At 36.0% G+C, this 26,763-nt stretch overlaps 1 protein-coding gene across 1 annotated transcript in view; it reads left to right on the forward strand.

The window, feature by feature from the left end:
* Positions 1 to 13,050: 13,050 nt before the first annotated feature.
* SLC5A7 (solute carrier family 5 member 7) overlaps positions 13,051 to 26,763 on the forward strand; it is a 25,427-nt gene continuing 11,714 nt past the window's right edge. Inside the window, exons 1-5 of the mRNA XM_017888364.1 lie at positions 13,051 to 13,291; positions 14,625 to 14,853; positions 18,605 to 18,718; positions 19,486 to 19,641; positions 24,039 to 24,187. Coding sequence (XP_017743853.1) covers positions 14,676 to 14,853; positions 18,605 to 18,718; positions 19,486 to 19,641; positions 24,039 to 24,187 — 597 coding nt within the window. The 5' untranslated portion in view covers positions 13,051 to 13,291; positions 14,625 to 14,675. The remainder of the gene's footprint in view (positions 13,292 to 14,624; positions 14,854 to 18,604; positions 18,719 to 19,485; positions 19,642 to 24,038; positions 24,188 to 26,763) is intronic.

A 26,763-nucleotide genomic window follows, 5' to 3' on the forward strand; every position in this document is an offset into this window, starting at 1 on the left:
GGCAGCAAAAGCCAAAATTGACAAATGGGATCTAATTAAACTAAAGAGCTTCTGCACAGCAAAAGAAACTACCATCAGAGTGAACAGGCAACCTACAGAATGGGAGAACATTTTTGCAATCTACTCATCTGACAAAGGGCTAATATCCAGAACCTACAAAGAACTCAAACAAATTTACAAGACAAAAGCAAACAACCCCATCAAAAAGTGGGCAAAGGGTACAAACAGGTACTTCTCTAAAAAAGACATTTATGCAGCCAACAGACACATGAATAAATGCTCATCATCACTCGCCATCAGAGAAATGCAAATCAAAACCACAATGAGATACCATCTCACACCAGTTAGAATGGTGATCATTAAAAAGTCAGGAAACAACAGGTGCTGGAGAGGATGTGGAGAAACAGGAACACTTTTACACTGTTGGTGGGACTGTAAACTAGTTCAACCATTTTGGAAGACAGTGTGGCAATTCCTCAATGACCTAGAACTAGAAACCATTTGACCCAGCCATCCCATTACTGGGTATATACCCAAAGGATTATAAATCATGCTGCTATAAAGACACTTGCACACGTATGTTTATTGTGGTATTTTTCACAATAGCAAAGACTTGGAACCAACCCAAATGTCCATCAATGACAGACTGGATTAAGAAAATGTGGCACATATACACCATGGAATACTCTGCAGCCATAAAAAATGGATGAGTTCTTGTCCTTTGTAGGGACATGGATGCAGCTGGAAACCATCATTCTCAGCAAACTATCGCAAGAACAGATAAGCAAACACCGCATGTTCTCACTAATAGGTGGGAATTGAACAGTGAGAACACTTGGACACAGGAAGGGGAACATCACACACCGGGGCCTGTTGGGAGGTGAGGGGAGCGGGGAGGAATAGCATTAGGAGATATACCTAATGTTAATGATGAGTTAATGAGTGCAGCACACCAACATACCATATGTATACATAGGTAACAAACCTACATATTGTGCACATGTACCCTAGAACTTAAAGTATAATAAAAAAGAAAAAAGAAAAGAATCACATGGAAAAAAACCACACTATTAAACCAAACTGACATATACAAAACTTTTACCCAACAAAAGCAGAATACACATAGTTCTCAAGTGCACATGGAACATTACCCAGAATAGAACGTATTTTATGCCACAAAATGAGTGTTAAACTTTTAAATATTGAAATCACCCACAAAGCATATTTTTAATCGCAGTGAAATAAAACTAGAAATCAGTAACAGAACAAAACTTTTTAAAAACCCAAATATGTGAAAATTAAACACACTTATAAGTTAACGTGTCAAAGAAGAAACCACAAGGTAAATTATAAAATATTTAGAGAGTAATAAAAATAAAATCACAGAATCCCATAACTGATGAGACACTAGGAGTGACACTAGCAAAATTGTGAACTAGGAATCACTAAGTTCATATTTCCCCACAGAAACATCAAAGATAAAAACAGACACGTTTTTATAAATGTACTGCAAAGGCCTTACACTTTCACTTAGGGATAATCACCAGACTCAGAGAAGGTAAAGTTAAGTGGTGATGGAGTACACCAGCACAGAGACAATCTGGTGAATATTCCCTACCTCCCTGCTATTTTGTCACTCAAATAAACCCCTATCAAAGTACTAGCTGATGAGCTAAAGGCATAGAGACTTTGGTGATTACATGCAATAAGAAATAATCTTTGCAAAATAACTGGAAAAGCCTTAGAAATTTGGCGACTACAAATTTTAATAATCAAAATAAACAGCAAACCTTGGGTGGAGGGGGAAAATTTAATTTCCGGAGTTATCCCATTCTAATCATAAAATGCCTAATTTTCAACCAAAAGTCACAAGGCATGCAAAGAAACAAGATATCATGGCTCATTCAAAGCAACAAAATAAATAGAAATTTTACTTGAAGAAGTGAAAACATTGGACTTACTAGATAAAGGCTTTAGAACAATTGTTTTAAATATATACAAGGGGTTTAGGGGCAACATGGACAATAAACTAAAAGCTTTATATATATATACACACACACATGCACACATACATGACTATATATGCACACATATTCATAACTCTATATATAGTTATATTTCTGTATATATGACAAAATGAGAATATCAATAGATACCAAAATTGTCAAAAGTAGCTAAAAAGAATTCTAGATCTATACATTTTAATAAGTGAAACAAAATTTTACTACAGGGGTTCAACAGCAGTTTAAACAAGCAGAAGACAAACCAGCAAATTTGAAGATGAGAAACTGAACCTATTAAATCTAAGGAATACATACAGAAAAAAAATTAAGACAATTAAATAGAGCCTAAGGGACATGGGAGACACCATCAAATATTTGAGCCAACATGTGTATATACTAATATCAGACAAAATAGACTTATAATAAGCTGTTAGAAGAGTCAAAGAAGGACGTTACATAAGTTTAAGGGTTAATTCACCAAGAAAATATAACAACTATGAATATATATGCACCAAACAGGAAGCCCCAAAGTATATGAAGCAAACATGTGCATAATTAAGGGGAAATTAGTACTAAAATAACAGTTATATGAACAATTATAATAAAACAATATCTCACTTTCATTAATGGATAGAATAACCAGGAAAAACAACAAAGAGAGGACTTGAACAACACTATAAACCAATTGTACCTTACAGATATGTACAGAACACTGCATTCAACAACAGCAGAATACACCTTTTTCTCAAGTGTACATGCAACATTTTCTGGCATAGGTCATATGTTAAGTATAAAACAACTATTAATATATTTAAAAATTTTAAATTATATACAGTGTCATTTGCAATCACAATGGAATGAAACTAATATCAATATTAGAAGAAAACTGTAAAATTCATAAATACATGAAAATGCAACATCACACTAATAAAATCCAAAGGGTTACAGAATAAAGGATACTTTAAGATGAATGAAAATTTTTAAAATGCCATAAGCTGTAGGATAATTGCACAATCAGTTCTTAAAGAGAAATTTATAGGTGTATATGCCTAAATTAAAAAAGAGAAAGTTTAAATTACAAAAGTTAGAAATGAGTGGATGAATGCCACTAGCCCTATTGTACCATCCTGTAAAATTTCAGAAATCAGGTAGCCTTCTTTTATTATGTCCTGTGTCTCTATCAACTCTTTAATGCCAGCTGACAATATTTCTGCTGCTATAATCTGATCTCTATTTCTAGATTCAGCTAAGACAGCTGATTAAATACATGGATAATCACTCTATAGAGTGGTAATTCAGCTACACTCTTGGTATTCTCTCCAGAACATACTTTCTTATTTTCACACTGTAAACAAGTGGCTAAGACTCACGTTTGAATTTCCTTCTATTTATTTTTCTTCTCTTGCATTACACTATAAGCAGTAAGGAGAATCTTAACAGAATAAGTCCTGACCCTTATGCCTTCATTTAATTTTAATTAGCCCATTAAAGCCTCTCTATCCAAATACAGCCACGTCAAATGCTGGATCTTTAATATATGAATTCGGGGGAGACAAAATTCAGACCATAATAGAAAGAGAGAAAGACACACACACACACACACTCACACACACACAACACACACACACAAATATTCAAAAAAAGAAGAAAGTAATGGAGAAAATAAGGTATAAAAAAGTTATAAAATCTACAGGAAACAAATAGCAAAATGTCCAAAATAAATCTTTTCTTGTTAATGATTACTTTAAAGGTAATTGGATTAGACTATCCAAAAAATGGCAGAGATTGACAGAATACTTTTTTTGTTTAATTTTTTTCTCTGTCTTCTGTGTACAAGAGACTCCCTTTAGACCCAAGGGAAATGAATAAAGCAGATATTTCATGCAAAGGGTACAACAAGAAAATGAGATGATGAGTGGATAAACAAATTGTAATATGCACATACAATGAACTGTTATTTTGCAGTAAAATGAACCACTGACACATGCTACAGTATAGATGAACTTCCAAAATATTGTGCCATGTAAAAGAAGTCAGGCACAAAGTATCACAGTTTGTTTGAGTCCGCTTATATGAAATAGTCAAAGTAAATAAATCTATAGAGACAGAGTGCAGATTGGTTTTTCCAGGGGCTGAAAAGAGTGAGGAAGTGATGAGAAACTGCTCAACGTGTAAGAGTTTTACTTTGGAGTGTTTTTGAAGCAGATACAGGTGATGGTTGCACAACACTGTGAATGCATTAAATACCCCTGAATTCTTAACTTTAAAATGTTGAAATTATGTTATGTAAACTTTATCTCAATAAATTACTTTTTAAAATGAGACAAAACCAGTATTTAGATGAAAATAAAATGGTAAATAAAGGAAATGTGGTTAGAAGAATATGCTGGATCCAAAATTTATGATTAATATTATCCAGAATATGAGCTAAATCACTCTACATGGAAGCAACAGAAAAATGTGACAAATTCCCAATAGAAAAGATAGTAACAGGGACAAACCCTAGATGACACAGATGTTGCCATAAGCAGACAATGCATTTATTTTAACTATGCTTGACTATATAAGGAAAATATGTCATACTGAATGAAGTGATAGAAAATTCAGCACACATAACAATTCCAAAGGAACAAGCAGAAATTTCAGACCAAAAAATATACCTGACTTCAAACTATACTACAAGGCTACAGTAACCAAAACAGCATGGTACTGGTACCAAAGCAGATATACAGGCCAATGGAACAGAATGGAGGCCTCAGAAATAACACCACACTTCTACCACCATCTGATCTTTGACAAATCTGACACACACAAGCAATGGGGAAAAGATTCCCTATTTAATAAATGGTGTTGGAAAAACTGGGTAGCCATATGCATAAAACTGAAACTGGACCCCTTCCTTACACCTTATACAAAAGTTAACTCAAGATGGATCAAAGACTTAAATGTAAGACCTAGGACCATAAAAATCCTGGAAAAAACCCTGGGCAATACCATTCAGTACACAGGCATGGGCAAAGACTTCATGTCTAAAACCAAAAGCAATGGCAAAAAAACGCCAAAATTGACAAATGGGATCTAGTTAAACTAAAGAGCTTCTGCACAGCAAAAGAAACTATCATCAGAGTGAACAGGCAACCTAGAGAGTGGGAGAAAATTTTTGCAATCTATCCATCTGACAAAGGACTAATATCCAGAATCTACGAAGATCTTAAACAAATTTACAAGAAAAAAGCAAACAATCCCATCAAATAATGGGAAAAGGATATGAACAGACACTTCTCAAAAGAAGATGTTTATGCAGCCAACAAACATATGAAAAAAACCTCATCATCACTGGTCACTAGAGAAATGCAAATCAAAACCACAATGAGATACCATCTCACTCCAGTTAGAATGGTGATCATTAAAAAGTCAGGAAACAACAGATGCTGGAGATGATGTGGAGAAATAAGAATGCTTTTACACTATTGGTGGAAGTGCACATTAGTTTAACTATTGTAGAAGAGAGTGTGGCAATTCCTCAAGGATCTAGAACTAGAAATACTATTTGGCCCAGCAATCCCATTATTGGGCATATACTCAAAAAATTATAAATCATTCAACAATAAGGACACATGCACAACTGTGTTTACTGTGGCACTATTCACAACAGCAAAGACTTGGAACCAACCCAAATGTCCATCAATGATAGACTGGATTTAGAAAATGTGGCACATACACAGCACGGAATACTATGCAACCATAAAAAATATGAGTTCATGTCCTTTGCAGGGACATGAATGAAGTTGGAAACCATCATTCTCAGCAAACTATCACAAGATCAGAAAACTAAGCACCACATATTCTCACTCATAAATGGGAGATGAATGGTGGGAACACATGGACACAGGGAGGGGAACATCACACACTGGGGTCTATGGGGGCTGGGGGACTGGAGGAGGGATAGTATTGGGAGAAACACCTAATGTAGGTGACTGGTTGATAGATGCAGCAAACCACCATGGCACATATATACCTATGTGACAAAACTGCACGTTCTGCACATATAACCCAGAACTTAAAGTATAATAATAAAAAAACCATAAATTTTAAAAAGAATTGGATGGGGTAACAGCATAATAGGGATCACAAAAAAGTGTCAATGAATTTAAAGATATATCAATAAAAAGTATCCAATCAGAAAACATTTTAAAAGATTAAATAAAATAACCTTAAGATTCTGTAGACAAATTCAAAGAGTCTTATGTGCATATGCTCAAAGACATAGAAGAGGAGAAAGATAATGAGACAGAAAATATTTGGAAAAAGAATGATGTAATATTTCCTTCTACCATACACACATATTAATTTGAGATCGATCATAGAACAAAATGTTAACCCTAAAATTATATGTTTTTAAAAGACAACATTAAAAAACATTTTTTGACTTGAGATAAGCAAAGGTTTGCAGAGGGGACACTGAAACTAAAGAAAATAATTAGAATTATTCAAAACTGAAAACTGCGGTGTCTCATTAAGAAAATGGACAGGCAAGCCATAGATGAGAAGAGAATATTCATAAAACATGTGTAGAATGCAGATATCCCTGATGTATCAATGATGTTTGCAATTCAATAATGGAGACAAGCAACTCATCACACATGGGGAAAATTTTTGAATATATTCCTCACAAAAGAAGGCCTAGAATTAATCATTAAACACATAAAACATGCTTAACATTATTAGGCATAAGGAAAATGCAAATTAAGTTCACAATGACATATCTCTACATAAGCGCCAGAATGACAAAAATTAAAAGAATATACATACAAATATTTTAAAACAAGACTGATACCATCAAATGCTGTCAAGGATATGAACATATAAAAACTTGTGTTCACAGAAATACTTGTTCAGAGCAGCTTTATATATAATCATGAAAAATTGGACACACCCTAGGTGCCTATCAATTAGAACATAGATAATCAACTGTGGTGCAATCCCACAATAGAATATGACAGGAAAAAATAAAGAAATAATTTTCCACTTGACACTATAAATGAGTCTCAAAAATATGCGAAGTACAAATATGCATTGTATGATTCACTTTATATAAAGTTTTAAAATAGACAAAATTAACCTATAGTGGAAGAAAAATCATAACATTGTCTCTTAGATTCAATGGCAGGGACTCAGAAAATACGTAAGAGAATTTCTGGGGCAAAAATAATGCTTTATATCTTGATCAGTGTTTGATTTACAGTGATACTTGCATTTATCAAAACTTATTTAATATATCAAAACTCATTTCATAACTTCAAGAGTCCTGTACTTCATTCTATATAAATTTTACCTCAACAACAACTATATGTAAAAAATATATATAATTATTAATGTCTAGTTAATAATACACTTGCTAAAGCATTTAGGGGAATTGTACTTGTGCCATTTACTTTGAAATGCATCAATAAATGAGATGAATTGATGAATGGTTAAAGATAGATAGACTGATAAAGAAATGTTAATGGTAGAATTTAGGTGGTAAGTATATGGATGTTAACTTTGATATATGTTTTAACCTTGATATTTATTTGAATATTTTCATAATAAAATACTGGAATAATAACCAGAAGGAAAAATATCTTATGCTGATATGAAGAACTGTAAGAATGTTGCACAGAATGACTCTAATACTACCAACGGAGAGAAATCATTGACGCTAAAATACGTTTTATCACTGTCATACATTTTTATAACGATGAAGGTATACAACTGTATAATTCCTATATAACTGCTTGTTTTAGAAGTATGAAGATTTAGTCACCATATGTCATTTATCGTAAGGACATAAGAAAATAACTTGGCATTTGTTGGGCAATTGCATTTTAATCAAATTGATGTGTACTCAAGTGATTAGTTCTAGTGTTATTGTTATAGTGAGGACACAGAGGTCTGTTCGAACATGCTCAGATTGGCGTAATGGAATTTTTACCAAAAATGTCAGTTTTCCCCTACCAGCTCTAATCCCTAAGCTATTTTTTCTCCATCTTTCTTATGACTGTGTTTTTAAACTTACAGTTGCATTTAATTTATATTGCAAAATGAATATAAATATAAATTTTTAAATAAAGACTATGTACAATTTTGGGATACAGTAATATCAAATTGAGTGTAAGAGCACTATTTACCTAAGGTTAAAAATCATTCATTTGGGAGGCAAGAGAACTCTGTTTTATATCTGCCACTAACTGGTTGTGTGACCTTATACAAATCAATGCAATTTAAACCCATGATGACAAACATGTACTTAATAACCGGAATGGTCCCGTTGCCTCCTCCAAATCTCAGTTTTCTACTTAGATTTTGATTAAATGATTTCTCAGATATTTACTCATTTTGAGTCTCATATTTTCCTTCTGTGAAACAAATACAGTTTAACCAAGTTTTTGTCTAGTAGTATTCCAGGCACTGTGCTAAGTGGTCTGCGAGTAAAGGTAAATGGAATAGGGTAGTCACCTTCACAGAGTTCACAGACTAATTGAGAAACAGGCATGAGATCTGTAAACCACTGTTATATACTAGTAGGTACCATGGGTGAGCAGCTTAGAAAAAGAACACATGACCCAGTCTGGTTATAGAAATCAGGGAAGTTTCTCTTCTCTCCATATCTGAATTGAGTCTAAAAGAATGAGAAAGGGTTAGCTTCATACTAGGTGGGGGGGAAAGTGCCTTAAAAAGAAGCTGGGAACTGTTGCTAAGGACTGAGTATGAAGCTGAGGGAGAAAAGGCTAAGAAAGAAGCAGTGAGAGGACTCTTCCACATGTACCTCTATGAAAGTGGATGACTGACACTACTCCTGGCCTGATCTACAAAGGCAGAAATTTGATTACGTTAAATTTGGTTAAGAAATAGAATATAGACTTTAGTCCATGGTGTGATTTGCCGAATATATGAACCTCTGAGGCACCCCTGAGGTTATTAGCAAAATATTTCTTTACCATTAGGTAAAGAAAGGCCAGATGCATTTATCCACAGCACTAGCAATGGATTAATAACTGACTGCCACCAGAGGCCAGAATATCAGCAGGCTTCAATAATGAATCAAAGCAACAGTAACAGAAACTGCAGCAGCAGCAATTGCTTACCATATATTGAGGACCAAAGGGAAATATGCATTGTACTCAGTGTTTAAAAATACAGTCATTCCTCCATACCTAGGATCACCCTCTGATTCCAAAATCGGCAGATGGTCATTCTCTGATACAAAATGGCATAGTATTTGCATATAACCTGTATACATCCTTACATATACTTTAAATCACCTCTAGGATACTTATAATTCTTAATACAATGTAAATGCTATGTAAATAGTTGTTATGCTATATTGTTTGGAAATTGATGAGAAAAAAAAGTATGTATGAGTCTAGTACAGACATGCTTTTTTTCCCAATATTTTCAATCCCCAGTTGGTTGAATCCATGGATGCAGAACCCATGGGTGCAAAAGGCTGACTGTATGCCATTTCAATGAATCCTCACACTCCTATGAGATTGAAACGACCTTTTATTTATTTCCACTTTACAGATAAGAACATTAAAACACAGTGAAGATAACATAATTTGATAAAGATTCCATAACTAGTTAACCTGAGCTAAAGTTGTCTGTTTTGACTTTCAAAGTTATTTCCACCCTGAAACTCAACATAGTCTTCCAGTCCCAGCTTGTCATCAAGATCATTGGGGAAAGGTTGAAAGAAACCCAGGTTCCCAAACCCTTGCCCAAGATTTACAAAGTCAGAATTTGTGCTCTGGGACCTTAGTAGTTGCAATTTTTAAAGAACTCTATAATTTTGATGATCAACCTGGTTTGGAAATGACTGGCCAATTTTAATTCAAGCTAAATGTAAGCCATTAAAAGGTATGAAAGATTTAAGTTAACATTGTATGGGGAAACTGGAGCATTAGGAAGGATAATAAATTAAGCAAAATGGGCCCCCACAATCTCAACATGCATTTGGATCATATTTGAAACATGTTCAAAATGTATAGACCAAGTGATGACATTCTCGAATTACCAAAGCTGTTATTTAAAAAAAAAAAAAAAAAATGTAATGCTGATGTTCCATGAAGTGTACTTTGAATGGCAAGGTCAGAGACTGTTAACCTATTAAAGACAGGGATCTTTTCATTTCAATTAATTAGGTACATACCTAGCACAAGGCAACAGATGTTTTTTTGTTTGCTTTTTTTTTGTTTTTTTTGTTTTTTGTTTTTGTTTTTTTTTTTGTGCTGTTGTTATTGTTGTTTTTTGAGACAGAGTCTTGCTCTGTCGGCCAGGCCGGAGTACAGTGGCACTATCTCGGCTCACTGCAACCGCCGCCTGCCGGGCTCGAGCAATTCTCCTGCCTCAGTCTCCCGAGTAGCTGGGATTACAGGTGCCTGCCACCACGCCTGGCTAATTTTTGTATTTTTAGTAGAGACGGAGTTTCACCATGTTGGCCAGGCTGGTCTCGAACTCCTGACCTCAGGTAAACTGAATGCCTCAACCTCCAAAAGTGCTGGGATTACAGGCGTGAGCCACCGTGCCTGGCCAGGTGTTTTTATACATTTATTGGATAAATGACTCTCCCTGCTCCTCCAGGAAGAATTCCTGCATCTGATTAAGACCTTTTGTTTGTACTTTCCCTAAAATCTGTGTATATAGATATGCACTTACAACAGTATATAGAAGTGGAGCTTTTGCTTCTTTGTTCCTTATTTCTTTTCATGGATAAGTTACTTGAGGGTAAGGTTTATATCATTTTCTAGATGTATTCTCAGTACTGAGGACAGAATGTAAAAGGCACTCAGAAAATGTGTTTTTTTTTTAAATAAATGATTTGTAAAGGCAAAACCTGCTTTTTCTCCCCCAAAGTGGGAACTGATCTCCCACTGACACGTAGTTCCCTAAATCCATGCATGATCACATATTCTCAGGAGAGGGCAGGAAGAGGTACATATTAAAGTACCCATATTAAAGACAAAAGAGAAATGGGTGTCTGGGAAATGACACCTTGGCACAGAAATTCACATGCAGCTTCATCCTTAGATCAGACACGGAAGGCAAAGGACTGAGCAAATGAGGAAATGTCTCCCCAGTACTAGACTTAATACATCAGCAGTTGTCATTTTCAACTGGTGTTTCCTGTCGTGGAGGGCAGCCGCTCTGCCAGGCCAGAATCAGTTTGGCCACTGTCAAGGTCATTGTCCATTCTCAGATCTGGCACTGAGTCTAGAGTCTGGCAAGCCTGGCTTCTCAAAGTGGATTAGGTGGGCTCTGGGAGGTGTGCTTTGGCTGCACTCCCAATTCTCATACCTAAAGACTGGTGATGTTCTCTGAGGATGGCTGCCTCTTCAGTCTCTCTTTGGATCTGAGTCAAGCTCCCTGACCTTAGGCCTGTACACTATTTCAGACACTGCAATTGCCCATGCCTGCCCTGCTACAGCAATAAGCTGTGTGTCATCATCATCGTAAGTATATTCTGGCAGGAAATACATGAGTTAACCTGAGGCTAAGGCCCAGAATCAGAAAATGAGTTATAGAAGACAAAAACAAAAACAATCAATGAATGGATGGATGGATGAATGAATGAATGAACCTCTTTTAAAACACATGGATAATTACATGAAATCCCATCTCTGTTTCCCTCTGCCAGTTCCTTAAAATTGCTTAAATTAATAAAATTTATATGTAAAAATGGGGTTATATTAAAAGGCAGCCTAAGTCTTTTCCAGAAAAATCAATGAACTAGTTATACAACCCAGGGGAAATAACTATCTTTGCAGGCCTTTTGGCTCGTCTTAGTTTCTGTTTGAAGTCCCTAGGCTTTCTCACCTCAAAAGAGGTAGTTGGATGCAGTTATTGTTTATACAGCGAAGAAAGAAAAGGGGTAGTAATATAAATTTGAAAGTGAATTTCAAAATCCAGTGTAAGAAAAGGGGAGATGGTCTGACTGGCCTAGAGAGGTGAACAGTAGTTCAGAGGTATTCTTATTTATTCTATCCCTTACTAGATTTGTGTATTTCACTGTTAAATACACTCTCATGGTGGAATGTGGAAAGAAGTGAGACAGTGGTCAGAGTGCTTGTGGCTTTGTGGCTTGTGGCTCTTCTGTCTTATTCTCTCCCACCCTTCTCTCTTCCTCCATTCACATTCACATAGGTATCTGCATCTATCCATATATACCTAGATTTAGGAATACATCTATAGATACATATTTATATGTGTAATATAGAAATGATCTATAAAAATAGGTAGGTATATTGATATATTGTAAACTAACAGCAAATTTTTGTAAGCTGGAATAGGATATTCAGCAGGCCAGCAGCCCAAAGGGCTCCACCAGGAAAGCCATCTTGTCTGGCTTCTGTGATAACCTCAACGTTAATCTGGACCACTCCTAGTGTCCTTCATGGATCACTCCTAGCGTCCACGTTTAAGTGGCAGGGTTATGAACGTAAAAAGGACTTTCTAAACCTTCCTGAAATGTCTCCTTCAGGGAGCCCATCACCAGGGACGCCAGGAACAGCTTCCAACAGGGCCCAGGAGAGGCCGCTGGAAAGACCCCTTCCCTCTCAGAGAGACTCCTCAGGAGACAATTCCAGACTCTGACCTGGGAAGAAAAGAACTTCTCTCCACTAGGCTTCCAGCTGCTGCTGCTGCTGCTGCTTCTGAAAATATAGTCCTCTGAGACCCTCCCCATTCCCAGCTTCCAACCACAGGGATGAGAAGTTAGATTGGGAATGACCCTAAGGGATCTCTGCCCAGTTTTCTGGAGGAGGAGAATGGAGTGGCAGGTACTTGCCTCGGGATGGGGATACCATGGCTGGCAGCGCGGACCAGAGCCCAGCCTGCCCCCTTCCCTTGGGCCCCGTTTCCTTCGCATCCCGCACACCCACCCTCCTCGCGAGGGCAGCTTCCCCAGCACACGCCCCAGCACCACTTTCCTCTGACGTCCGCCTCCTGAGCTCTGACGATCGCCCCCGCCGGCCGCCCTTATAAAGGGGACTTTTCCCAATACTCGATCGATTGCCACCTCGCCCTGCGCCGCGCGCCCTCCACCGGCGCCCACACCTGTCAACTCTGCGCGCTCCCAGGTTCTTGGAGACGCCGGGTGAGGAGCCGCCCTGACCGCCTGGCCCCCCTCCGCACTGCACCCTTGCCCCACCCCGCACCCTCCCTTTCTTCACCCTCGCACCCACACCCCTCACGGTTCCAGGGGGCGGCGGCCCCGGGCGGAGCGCTTTCGCGTGCAGCTACCACTTCAGGTAGGAGCTTAGCGGGCATTCCTGCGCCTAGGGGCCCGCACCCTCGGAAACGCGTTGGGCACCGAGCCCGGGCGGTTTTAGAGGGGAGGGACGCGGCGTTTTTGCCTCTCGGTGGGATGCAAGGGAGGGTTTGTTGTCTGGCACAGCTGCTGTCAGGGTGCAAGAGGCTACAAAGTCTGGGCGCAGGAGATGGGTAGAAGGGGCCGAGGAAGGGCCGCAGGGGGCCAGGAGAGCATCGGGCTGCCGCGGAGAGGAACTTGCCTGCTTGGTAGCTCACAAAGGCAGAGACGACCCAGCCCGCGGGCGCTTCTTTTGCCTCCTTTAAATTCCAAAGAGGCTGATTCTTTTCCCCAAAGGCTCTTCACCCACCTGCATGCACAAATATCAGAGTTTCCCCCAGAAACTTGTGTTTGACAGTTTGGGTTCAGGGAACAGCCGTGGTCACAAAGGTAAAAAAGAAATGAATAAATAAAAGAGAACAAGAATTTCAGAAGGTGAAGGCTTTCGAACTTGACGTTTGTCTTCTAAGAGTCTTGATTTTAGTATCTTTGATCCTTCTGTTGTGCTTTTAGGCAATTGTGTTTAAAAAGCAACAACAACAACGACAACAACAACAAAAAACCTTTTCCTGTATGTACCATTAATGGGGGGTGATGAATTGAATGAAGGATATTGGGCGAAGAAGATCAAGAGAGTGGACCCTTTAAACAAAAACATACTTAGTTGCTATAGTAACTTGAACTACAGAAACTTGTTGAAAATGTGGAGTTTGATGTGTTTTGAAATGAATTTTCCAAAGATTTTTTTTCAGATATTTTTATATCAGATTACTACTGAAGCCATTCTCTGAAGTTGTTTGAAAGGACAGATAAAAGAATGAATAAATTAATGGATATTTTAAAATTTTCAGAATAGTCATTTATAAAACACTTAAAGTGAATGAATAATTCTAGAAGAGTAACTTAGTTCCAAAACGCAAATACAGCCCTACTCTTTGTAAACGATTTGACAGTTACTGAGTGAAGATACACACAAGGTTAATTTTAAATTTAAAGTATGTATCAAACACACAAGGATTATGATTCCATTTGTTAAACTACATTTCCATTTTTTTTCTGTTTCTTGCAAACTCAAAGCAATGTTAAATTGTTAAATAAAAGTAGGATAATGTAGTGGACACTTATTGGTAACTGCCCATTTTACATGTGGTTTCAGCATTGTACTCTTTCTGTGAGTGGCACAGGGTCTCTCGTGACCCAGCTGGTTTACTCCTGGCTGCCTACGTGTGCATAGTGCTTGACTGATTTATAATGCATTCCTGTATTTTCTTCAGAAGTCTTAATGAAGTAGCCAGCTGCAGAAGAATCTGGATCATTAGATAAAAATGGCTTTCCATGTGGCAGGACTGATAGCTATCATCGTGTTCTACCTTCTAATTTTGCTGGTTGGAATATGGGCTGCCTGGAGAACCAAAAACAGTGGCAGCGCAGAAGAGCGCAGCGAAGCCATCATCGTTGGTGGCCGAGATATTGGTTTATTGGTTGGTGGATTTACCATGACAGGTACGTTCAGACGCCGCCGGCTCCATGCAGTCCTCCCTTCCTTGGCATCTGTGAGTGTGCAGCGTGTGGCTTCAGAGTGACAAAGCAAATGTTGCTCTTTGTCCTGTAGGGATTCTTTATGTTCACTAGTTATATCTATTTTAAAATAATTTTCTATTCATTTAAAACCTAAAAATAAATTGGTTTCAACTCAGTAGTACTTGAACAAAAATGATTTGATAATAAATCACTGGAGTGAAGAGTCATGAAACAAATCTTGGCTCTCTGGGCTGTTGAGTGGGTGGAAACAGTGAAAACAAAGAGGTGGGGGAATGGGAAGCTGTCCTAGTATTACAAGCTATGTATCCGCTAATTAATGTGATAGGCAGCATCTCAATGTGTCCAGTAATACGTGCATAGAGTTGTGACTTTGAGGTTTAAATGATAAGTGTCAATGAATACCAACTAGTGATGGTTTTTAATCTGCATAAATAAATGTGGGGGTGATAATATTTCCAATTGAGTGATTCCCTGTTTTGAAACTGAATTCTTTCATTTAATAACTAATTCCTCACAGGAAGACAATCACATGTTATGACTCCACAGCACTAATAAAGAAATGTCATGAACCTTGTTATAAAAGGGAAAACCTAGGGCGGGTCCTCATAGGAATCCCCAGGCCACCATCTGTAGTCATTCGTCATTCAAACCTCCTTTATGTTAGCAGGAGCTGATATTCTTTCTTACTTTGCACCAAGGTGGTTCTGTTTAAAGGGTGATTTGTTTCTTTTATATATTATTGGTCATTGAAAATAATTCTGAAAAACATCAACTTAAAAGTATATGTTTAATATTTAATACGGTTGCACTAACAACACATATTTCATTACAGAGTCTTAGTGGAGTTTTTAAACATTTGCAACATAGCAGGAACTCTGAGTGTTCACTGGAAAAATATCCCATGGGGAATTATATCAAGTGATGTCCAGTTTCAGTCTCAAAGTGCAATTTTAAAATGATTCACCCTGTATATCAGGTAGTTTGCCAAACCAGTCTGGGAAGAGGTCATCCATGTTCCGAACCCCTTGACTTTGGCCATCTGAAACCTACAGTGTTCTCTGTGAGCCATCAGTTTTATCTTTCAGACATTGACATTTTATCTTTGTTTAACTCTTCACCCACTGTACGTGGATTCATTTGGTCTTTATAACAGCACTATGATGGCACTCTGGGGTTAAGTGAAGATCCCGGGTTACAAGGTTAACAAGGACCAAGGCTGCAGCCAGAACCAAACACAGGTCTCCGGTGGCCATGCTGGTGACTGCCTCATACTGTGCCTCATGCAGCCCTGTAACTAGTTTCACTTTCTTTATTTCAAAAGGCGCGCAGTTTGTAAACACTGTAGAAAGAATAAGAAAGCTGCTATATATCAAAATATGTTGTTTATTGAAAATAATTATAGCCCTCTATTATTCTCATTTAATATTCTGTTCAATATGGTCATAAAAATAATATTTTATAATTTGCTTTTACCATTTAGAAGGGTTTTTTCCAACCTAATAAGCTATTAAAAGATACAGAAATATTTGAATGGTGCTATTTTTTATAAAGGGCCATGGTCTTCCTCAGTTTGTAAAACTTTTTTTTGATTTCTCAGAACTCAAAATAACCTTGGTCAATATCATAATTCATTTAAAATCTGAACCATACTACCTAACCTTGTCAGATTGATTGACTTGAATATATTTTATAAAGAGTAGAGATTTAAAAAAATGTTGATTCTTTTAAAAGTGAGTATAGTTTAAGAGTTTGTGTTCTCACTCATGGATCTGACACAAAATATACAAACATGGAGAGCAAATGCTGTTACAGAAGAGACTAAATTCATTTTAAAAGGGGACTTTTAAATCTTAGTAAGTAGTCAAGCCCTCACTTCTACATCACAATAGTTGCAATGATTCAGGCACTAATTTTCTTTTTGGACAAGGGACAGTAAACTTACACAATGACAAATGATCACTAATGAGTTTTGTACTTGTAAGACCATCAGACCATTTACTTTATGCAGTGAAGCATTGACGCGTTAGCAATTCCAGTTACCTAGTAGAAAGATAAAGTCTCAAGTTTTCTGCCTGTAAGAATTTATTTCTTCAGGTCATGGTTACACACATAGTGAAAAAAAAAAAAAAAAAAAGCCATTTAAAAAATTTCAGCAGGGCTTAGAATAAGAAAACAAATAATGCCGTTTGTTATTTGTTAACACTGGGTGTAAAAGCTACTGCAAAGGTGGGAGTGATTGCTAAATATGTATTTGGCTCCAGGATTTTGTGTATAAACTTTTCATTTAAATGTACTTACAATTCCTATGTAGGAAAATCTTTTTATGTCAACCCTAAGACTCCCTCTTCTTTGCTTTGTATTAGATTAAAAGCCAGATAAATTTTGGCACAAACACAATAGAAACCCATCCTAGGTAGTTTTGTATAGATATTATTTCATTTACCTACATTCTAACTGTGAGATTTTGGAAAATTCATCAGAGTTAATTTTTATTCCTAATGGGATGATGCAACCTATAATTCAGCCTCATATCTGATAAATTTTTATTACCAACCTGTGACCATCATAACTTTACACAAATTCTGCATAAGGATTGTTTTGAATATTTCAACCATCCTGTAACTTCAAAAAGGTATAAACTGCAAAGTTTAGTGTTCTCTTCAACATTAGTTTTTCAGCAAGGATTCAATATTAGACTGTTTCCTCAGATAAAATGGTACTAGTATTACATTGTCTATGCGGAGAAAAATGTTAATCTGTAACTCATGCTTGGCTCAAACCAGTCAAGTCAAAACTTATTTTCTTTGGTTCTTTGACCTCCTTCCCTCAGCTATTATGCTACAGAAATTTTATTTATCTGAATAAGGCATTTTTCATTACTTATTGTCAAATAGTAAATACCTTACTAAAAGATCCATATTAAAATATAGAATTGCAAGTATGTACACAGTTTACATTTTACATTCTTCTGAGTGCTAGGTAGTCTAGGCCTTAAGGTAACATTTAAACTCACTTTGGACACCTTGTAGTAGAAGTGTCATCTCGATCCTCTCTTCATTCCTAATAATTTAAGGTAGTAAGTGCAACTTAGTGGTGATGGAGACAAGATTTGCAAGCTCCGATATCCACAGAGTGTTCAAGAAAGACTCTATTTCTATTAGTGAGAAGCACATTTCCACATACGTACACCTACCTACATACATGCATGTGTTCACACATACATGTACACACACACACCACTCCCTGAGGACAGTATAAAAACATCAATACAATTAAAATGGAAGGACCTTGAAATAAAGAAATTTTACCCCCTGACCTCAGACTATATTATATATAATATCATGAAAATATTGCTGACTCAGTGCATTTAGAAAACATCTAGGACAGCACTATCCAATAGAAATATAATGTGAGCCGTAAACACAATGTTGAATTTTCTACAAACCTCTAAAAACAAAAAGAAATAGGTAAATTAATGTTAATAATATAACTTATGTAACTCAGTTCATTCAACATGTTTTCATTTCAACATGTGATCAATGAAAGAAAAAGCATTTGAAATCTGGTGTATATTTTATATTCCTAGAACAACTCAATCCAGGCTAGTCACATTTCAGGTGCTCAGTAACCTCCAGTAGCCACTGGTTTGGCAGGCAGGTGTAGATGTAACAGGTAAGACAGTATCACTCCCTCACTTTTCATTCTGTTTCAGCTACCTGGGTCGGAGGAGGGTATATCAATGGCACAGCTGAAGCAGTTTATGTACCAGGTTATGGCCTAGCTTGGGCTCAGGCACCAATTGGATATTCTCTTAGTCTGATTTTAGGTAAGTGAAAGTGCAAATCTCAGTGACTCACTCAGTAAAGCATACAGAACAAGAGTGTAATAACAAGTGGAATAACAAGTCAAACACTGTAAATAACCATTGTAAAAAAAAATGTTCCCTGAGATCCTTAAGGAGCCGTTGCCAGAAATTGGTAAGTAGCAGAACACTAATGCTTAGATTATTTGATCTCTTGGTTATGGAATATATTTTTAAAATCCTTTGATACTGTGGCTATCAGCACAGTGAATTTCTTGACATAATCATGTTTTATTTCTTTCAAAAAAAGTATGGATATATCATTAAAAATGAATCAACTTGAAATGTACCTGTATTTCTTTTAGCAAGTCAAATGAATAAGAGGTCAAAAGTATTATATAACAGAAGGTACCTCATTTTTTGGGCACTCAGAAGGCTTTTATTGAATCTGTGCTTATTCAAAACCTCTAAATGCTCTGTTGAGTGATAGCTATGCATTGAGGCATTTAAGTGAGGCAATGTGCTGGTTCATGTTTTTCAATTCACATGCCTCAATGAGATCCACTTGTCTTTGGACACATACAATGGTAAGCGTACTAAATAATTTACATTAGATTGCCAAACCTAATATTTTAGAGTAGGTTAGTACTGTGTGCACATTATATTTCAGACTGGTTCCTCAATCCATACAGGTGTTCTGAAAAATGCATTTCCCTTGAGAAATGGCAGCATGTAAAAGACTATTATATTACATTTTTTTATTTCCTCCTAAACACTTGCTTAATTTTTAGGTGGCCTGTTCTTTGCAAAACCTATGCGTTCAAAAGGGTATGTGACCATGTTAGACCCATTTCAGCAAATCTATGGAAAACGCATGGGCGGACTCCTGTTTATACCTGCACTGATGGGAGAAATGTTCTGGGCTGCAGCAATTTTCTCTGCTTTAGGTAAGACCCAACTAAGTTGTTCTAGCTGCATCTCCGCAGTTAACTAAACATCAATCAGATACACAACCTTACTTTCTTCAGCCTTGGCTTCTGAAGACATTTTTATTAAAACCATATACTGAACTGTATTTATATTCATAAAAGCATAATGGAAATTTTATGTTTATTTGCAATATGGTGGCAGAGGTTAAATAAAACCTCAACTACACTTTTATACTTGAATTGCCTCTTTAGACCAATAATCATGAATTATTATGATCAATTTGCTTTTATGAGTCATATATGATTTTGAACAAAGTATAATGAATTAAGCATAGCTAAAAAGTGCAGTTTATTAAAAGAAATGTTTAAAACAAGAATTCATGAGCCAGGGGTTAGTGAGAATACTAACATATATTTTTGATGTTGAATAAATTTAAATAAATGACTTATATCTTAATTTCTTCCAATAAGTGTTCTTTCTGCAAACTGAGAACTTTTTATCTCCCATTGTTTTCCCTCTAATAACTGCCATGTTAATTGGCATAAACACAAATATAAAACTTAGATAGTTTAGATAACTCCCAAGACAACAGCGTTGCATGTTATTCTAAAAGCACTAATATTTTTAGAGATGTTGGCTTTTTAAATAAAATATCTAATTAAAAAATATATAAAACGAAGTCAGTTCCAGCAGTAGATAACATTCCTGGAGAAGTGAGATATCACTAACCCTCTGCTGATAGAATAAGTAAATAATGTAAGTCACACGGCAAAACTACAAACTTGAAATATTTCAATAAATTGATATTATAAAGCTCAATGTTATGGTTTAGTAGTGGAAGAAAATAAGTATGGTAGAGTGTAACAAGAATTTTCCCTTCAGTTTAAATGTCTTCTCAATAACTTCTATGAGAAAGTTTGCCCATGCCTTAGCATCTCCTCAGCTCCAATCTACCCTTAGAGACACAGGCTTAGATGTACCACATGGGGCCAGTTGAGAATGTTGGACCTGACTGAGGCTGTTGAGGAAGCTGGGAGATGGAAGCTCCCCATAAAGGCGTGCACTGCCCCGCCTTCAGCACATCCAATTTCATCCTGCAGGTTAGTCAGGATTTTTTTTTATTCCCAACTAGAAAACAGAGTGACTGTTGCGGAAACAAGAGTATTTGATGTTATAAAATACAGTAAGAACTAGGTGGAAAACGCTGCACTTCCCTGGTGCTGGATAATAATACTCCACACCCACTGCTGCTCTTATGTTCTAATGATATTACGTGTAAAACTACACCTCACTTTCCACCTGACTCTCATTAGCTGAGTTGCAATGGGGGTTTATCTGCCATTGTTTTCAACACCAAAAAATTTTAATTTTAAGAACAAATTACCTGCTGAGGTATCAAAAAAGGAGTGGGCTGAGTATATAACAAAATACAAAATGCTCACTCATTGAATAAAGATCAACTTATATAATAGAGTCCTGAAAAAGAATAGAATTATTAAGCTAATGCTTCTAAAGTAGTTTGGAAATATATAGTAACGAAACTGTGAACTTTGTTATAATTAGTTTTGTATATATGTGTGTCTATGTTTGTGCCTGTATTACAATATACAGTCAGGTTAAGGATGTAGATGCATTCTGAGAGATGCATCAGTAGGCAGTTTTGATGTTGTGTGAACATAGAGTGTACTTACACAAACCCAACTGGTAGTGTCTGCTACACACACAGGCTATATGGTATAGCCTATTGCTCTTAGGCTACAAACCTGTGCAACATGTTACTGCACTGAATACTATAGGCAATTATAATGCATTAGCTACAACATCACTAAGCAATAGGACTATTTCAGCTTCATTATGATTTTATGAGAATTTGTGTATTTGTGGTTCATCATTGATGGTAACATTATTATATAATACATGATTACATATATAAAATATGTTACTGTCTGTATCTTTCTAACCACTCACATGCACACATGCATCAAACAACATATGTAAAAACATTGCTGCAATTGCTTGAACTCTTTGGGGGAGAGAGAGAGAGTGCGTGAGTGTGTGTGTGTGTGAAGTTACTTACTGGGTACTATGTACATTATTTGGGTAATGAAAGCACTGAAAGTCTAAACTTCACCACTATGTAGTATACCCGGGTAACATCACTGCAACTGTAATCTTTAAATTTACACAAATAAAAAGTAATAGTTGGACCTAATTAAAATTTAGTGTTTATTGCAAATAATTTGATCTATTCAAGAATATGTAAGATCTGTTACCACCTTAGTGTGAATGTGTATACTTCACCATTAAAACATAGGAGAATCTTAAACTATTTTCTTGGTAGAAATTGACATCTTACAACTTTTTAAAGAAATGTGTATTTATACTCCTAACAGCTCAAGTTCAGTGGATTTTCATAATTTTGCGGTATATTTATTTTATAGCTTCATGAGTAGACTAATATTTAGTAGCATACCTCAAAGTATCACTTTGTTTTACTTACTGCAATTGATTTAATTATTCAGAAAATATTTTAGAGAAATTTTTATCTAATTTTAATAGTGATAATGGAGAGGTGATTGACGTCTCTAATATCTCTGAGTTACAGTTAAGTGACAGCATCTACTAGGACCCCAAATCTTTGAGATTTTAGTCAGGTAATCTTTATTTTATAATTGAACTTTTCATAATTCATGGTATATAGCTTAGAAGTGTTATTAAAGTGGAGAACTACACACACAAAAAAAGAACAACAAAGAGTTGCAAGTTTCGATTCGAAGTAAATGATCTCAGGAAAAAAATTACTTTTCAAATATCTATGAAACAACTCAGTCAATTATCTAAAGTCACTCATCTATACTTGATCTCTCTTCCTTGTCTTCATTCTCCAACTTCTTACTAGATTTTCTTTTAATGGATCTTTACTCTGGAAAATAATTTTATTTTATCACCATAGCAAAAGCATTGAAAAATATTTTGTACTGATATTTTGGATCAACACATCTTATATTGAGATAATGTAGTTTCATCTCCAGTGAGTTGTATATACTACTAGCATGCCGACTGAGGAATGGGGGTAGCGTGTAAGACAACTCAGCTGGCTGCAACTGATGATACATAAAACCACAGATCCATTTCATGTATACATTTAAAAATGTGACATGTAAACTGTATAGTTTTGAGAACAATAGGGAAAGGGCTAGTAAAACAACAAGTGAATTATGAACTGTCAGTCCAAGAACCACAGGGGCCCAAACTTGTCATACCTCAATACGTTCAGTGGAAATATAAGGACCAACAAACACAATAAACAATGTTATAAGGAGAAACATACATTTGATTCCTAAGAGAAGTTTAAAATTTTGATGATGAAAATTACTTTAAAAAGTATGATATTCAAATCTTAGGCTCTTCAGTATATTGGTATCCTAGGAGCAGGACTGGTATATTCTACCAATTAAATAAAATAAGAGTGATCTGTCACAAATTAAAGAGGGAGAGAGTGATTAATAACAGTCACCAATTTGATAATTTGTTCCTACAAATTTTTCTCAATTCTCTGCTGCCTTAACCATTTGTTAGCTATCAAAAGCTAGCAGGGGGCAGAGTAAATGCAAAATAGCAAATGAATGTTAATTGTAAAATGTGGAAATGGATGATCATGTTTCTCAGAAAGCCTCGTGTTTTTCATAGATGTGACTAATGTATTTCGTATACAGTTATGTGCCATGTAATGACATTTTGGTCAATGATGGACTGCATATATGACAGTGGTCCCATAAGATTATAATACCATATTTTTACTGTTACTTTCTCTATGTTTAGATATGATGTTTAGATATTCAAATAATTACCATCATGTTACAGTTGCCTACAGCGTTCAGTACAGTAACAAGCTATACGAATTTGTAGCCTAGGATCTATAGGCCATACCATGCAGCCTAGGTGTGTAGTAGGTTACACCATCAAGATTTGTGAGTGAGTATACATTGTGAAGTTGCACAACAATGAAATCACCTAACGACACGTTTCTCAGAGCCCATCCCTATTGTTAAGCAACACATGGCTGTATTTGATTGAGTCAGAGTTCCAGATAGTGAAATTATTTTGAGTTCTCGTAATGTAATTAAATTTCTCAGTAATTCAGGGTCTTCCATAAGCATACCATGGATCTGTGTGTCCTCCACATAAATAAGTTAGCAAACCACTCATTTCAGAAAGCAAAAGTGTGTGTCTCACTGAATTTATTAAGATATACAAATTTCGATAGAAAAATTAACTTTAGGTGTTATCATCCACTACATTTCATATGACAGAGAGACAAATGTTGTTTATCACTGAACTTTCACTGTGTCCTTATACAAAGAGCAGAATCTGTCTGGGCACCTTGACCACAGCACTCTCTTGTTTGTTTCAGGAGCCACCATTAGTGTGATCATCGACGTGGATGTGAACGTTTCTGTCATCATCTCTGCACTCGTTGCCACTCTGTACACCCTGGTGGGAGGGCTCTATTCTGTGGCCTACACCGATGTCGTTCAGCTCTTTTGCATTTTTGTGGGGCTGGTAAGTGGGAGCACCCAAGATTCTCCTCCTTTTTTCTGTAAAAGACAATGTATTTCATACTAACTCATTAAAAATTAGTAGAAATCTTATTTTCCCTCATGTGTAATACACACTAAATCACATATTATATGAAATTTCAAATTTCTCCATAAATTAATTAGATGAAAAACTAGTCATTTTGATAAAATTTGACAGAAAAGTGTGCTCTACGTTGAATTGTTAGAAAGGTCTAGGTCTTCCTTTCCTTCATGCCTAGATTCGATGGAAACTTATGCATGATCTCCTTTGAGTATTTAAGACAATCCATTTTCCTCGGCAGAGATAACAAAATTCAAACCTTAGTGGCAACCTGTGCAAGTCTCCTTTTATGTTCGTTGGTGAATTCTAAGAATGCTCATAAGACATAGAAATGATCCCATTGGAAAACTGTGGATTTCAAATATTAATCATCACTATTTGTGGTCTAAAAACAGAGACAATTCATAATTATATAAGGCACCAGAAAGATTTATTATCTATTGTTTTTATTATAATTATGAGACATGAGTATTATTAGCACTATATTAAAAACACTTGTGTGTGTCTGAACACATTTTAGTCAATGTTGAAGAAATGTGAACAGTACAGTTATGCATATAATATTCAATACCTAAGATGTAGCAAAAGAAGTATAAAAACTGGTGTGTCCATGCTGGGCTAGGGTTATCATAGGTTCACATACATTATCTCATCCTACACATATATTATCCCAGTTGTAGATTCTGTAGCGGCAGTGCCCTCCTGCAAAGCCCACGGACAGAGCAAGCTAACACTAGAGATCATGATTCATTTTCCCAAGGATGGTTAAATACTCTTGATTCTCCTCATCTTTATTTATTTATCTTACAATGTAAAGCATTTCATTATATCTTACTTTTGACACTAGACTCTTAGAAATTAAAAATGAAGAAGTAATCTCATGCTCTTCTCTCCTTTTCATAAACGTTCCAGCATCTCTAATAATGTCCTAGAGGAAAAATTTTAAAAAACGGACTACAATTAGATGTACAGTTTAACTATGAATTTACATGTGCCAGCAAAGATTATAATATTTTCTCTTTTTCTCCTTAGACATTTTGCATTTCATGGAATTTCATCCATTCATATTGTAATCGAATATGAGAATATTTAATTTGCTCAAGGACTCCCTCCCACTATTTGTAGTTAGATTACCAAAATTAAGTGGACTGTATTGAAATTCTGATTTTTCCTTAGCATCAACGTAAACTTCCAGAAATAAAATAGGGAACATAGAAATAAATCCCTCTTCAGAATGTCAGGAGCCCGGTTGGTTTGGCAATGACAGCTCTCATAACTGATGTACTAGGTATTCTAAGAAACACAACCCAAGGGAATGAACCTATTATTGATGATACATGTGATTTCCCATTGCTTTGTATGAGACTAGAACTTAAAACCCATGGGTGCATAAATCAAGTATACAAGTGTAAAGATGACAGTGCAAAGATGTTAGAATATTTTTTCTGCCACAAAATGTAGCCAAATTGATAAGGAATGAAGTTTTGTTGGTTACTAGTTAAGGCCCTATTGAATTGGCTGAATAAAAGACTAAATAATGTTGCTTTCCAAACTTTAATTACTGTATGAGCATACATAATTAATCAACTTACCCCTTAAACCATCTTTTTTCAAATTCTCTAGTATTATTGATTTTATCATCACCCCCGGAGCTCCAAAACTGTAAACTTGAGGTTTTTCTGTTCATTTTCCCTCTCCCTGACCTCTCTCTCCGACCTCTCTCTCCTTCTGGTAATGTAAGGGTTGTTGACTCATTCTTCATAATCCTTTTTAGTACTGGCATTTCTTCATTCCCAATGTCACTGCTGTACTTCAGGCCTTCATCTAGGTGGAATTGAAATCACCTGTCACTGTCCCTGACTCTTCCTTTTTGCTAAACTCACTATTCATGTCTATGTTATTAAACTTCAGAATAAATTCCACTGAAATCTTTTTAAGACTTAAAAGATTTGTTTCTAGCTTCCAGTTGCCTGCAAAAACAAAATACAAATCCTGTAACTTGCAGTGTGGGTTTTCTCCACACATCCATCTTTATCTCTCCCATTTCCCCAAACTACTCCCACGCCAGCAAAACCTGTCACCAACAGATGTGGGTGAACACACATACACACACACAAACACACACCATATATTCTTCTATTCTTTGCCTTGCTCCATCTAAACATCTCTTCCTTCAATTCTTTATTATTCTACCTGTTATTAGCGGGCCCATCTTTGAAGGCTTATATGTCACCCATATATTTCTCAATCACATATTTTCTTATTACTTTAATGAATGGATATCTTTCCCTTAATGAATGGATATCTTTCCTTAATTCACAGAAAACATAAAAGAGTGTGTGTGTGTATACACACACATATGTATACACACACACTTGCACTTCAAGAGGTGTGTGTATATATATGTGTGTGTATATACACACACACTCTTTTATATGGATATATATTTCAAATATAATTTTAAAATATTTTATTTTATTTTATTTTATTTATTTATT

The sequence above is a fragment of the Rhinopithecus bieti genome, unplaced genomic scaffold (assembly GCF_001698545.2).
Source record: "Rhinopithecus bieti isolate Rb0 unplaced genomic scaffold, ASM169854v2 scaffold_1885, whole genome shotgun sequence".
Classification (NCBI taxonomy): domain Eukaryota; kingdom Metazoa; phylum Chordata; class Mammalia; order Primates; family Cercopithecidae; genus Rhinopithecus; species Rhinopithecus bieti.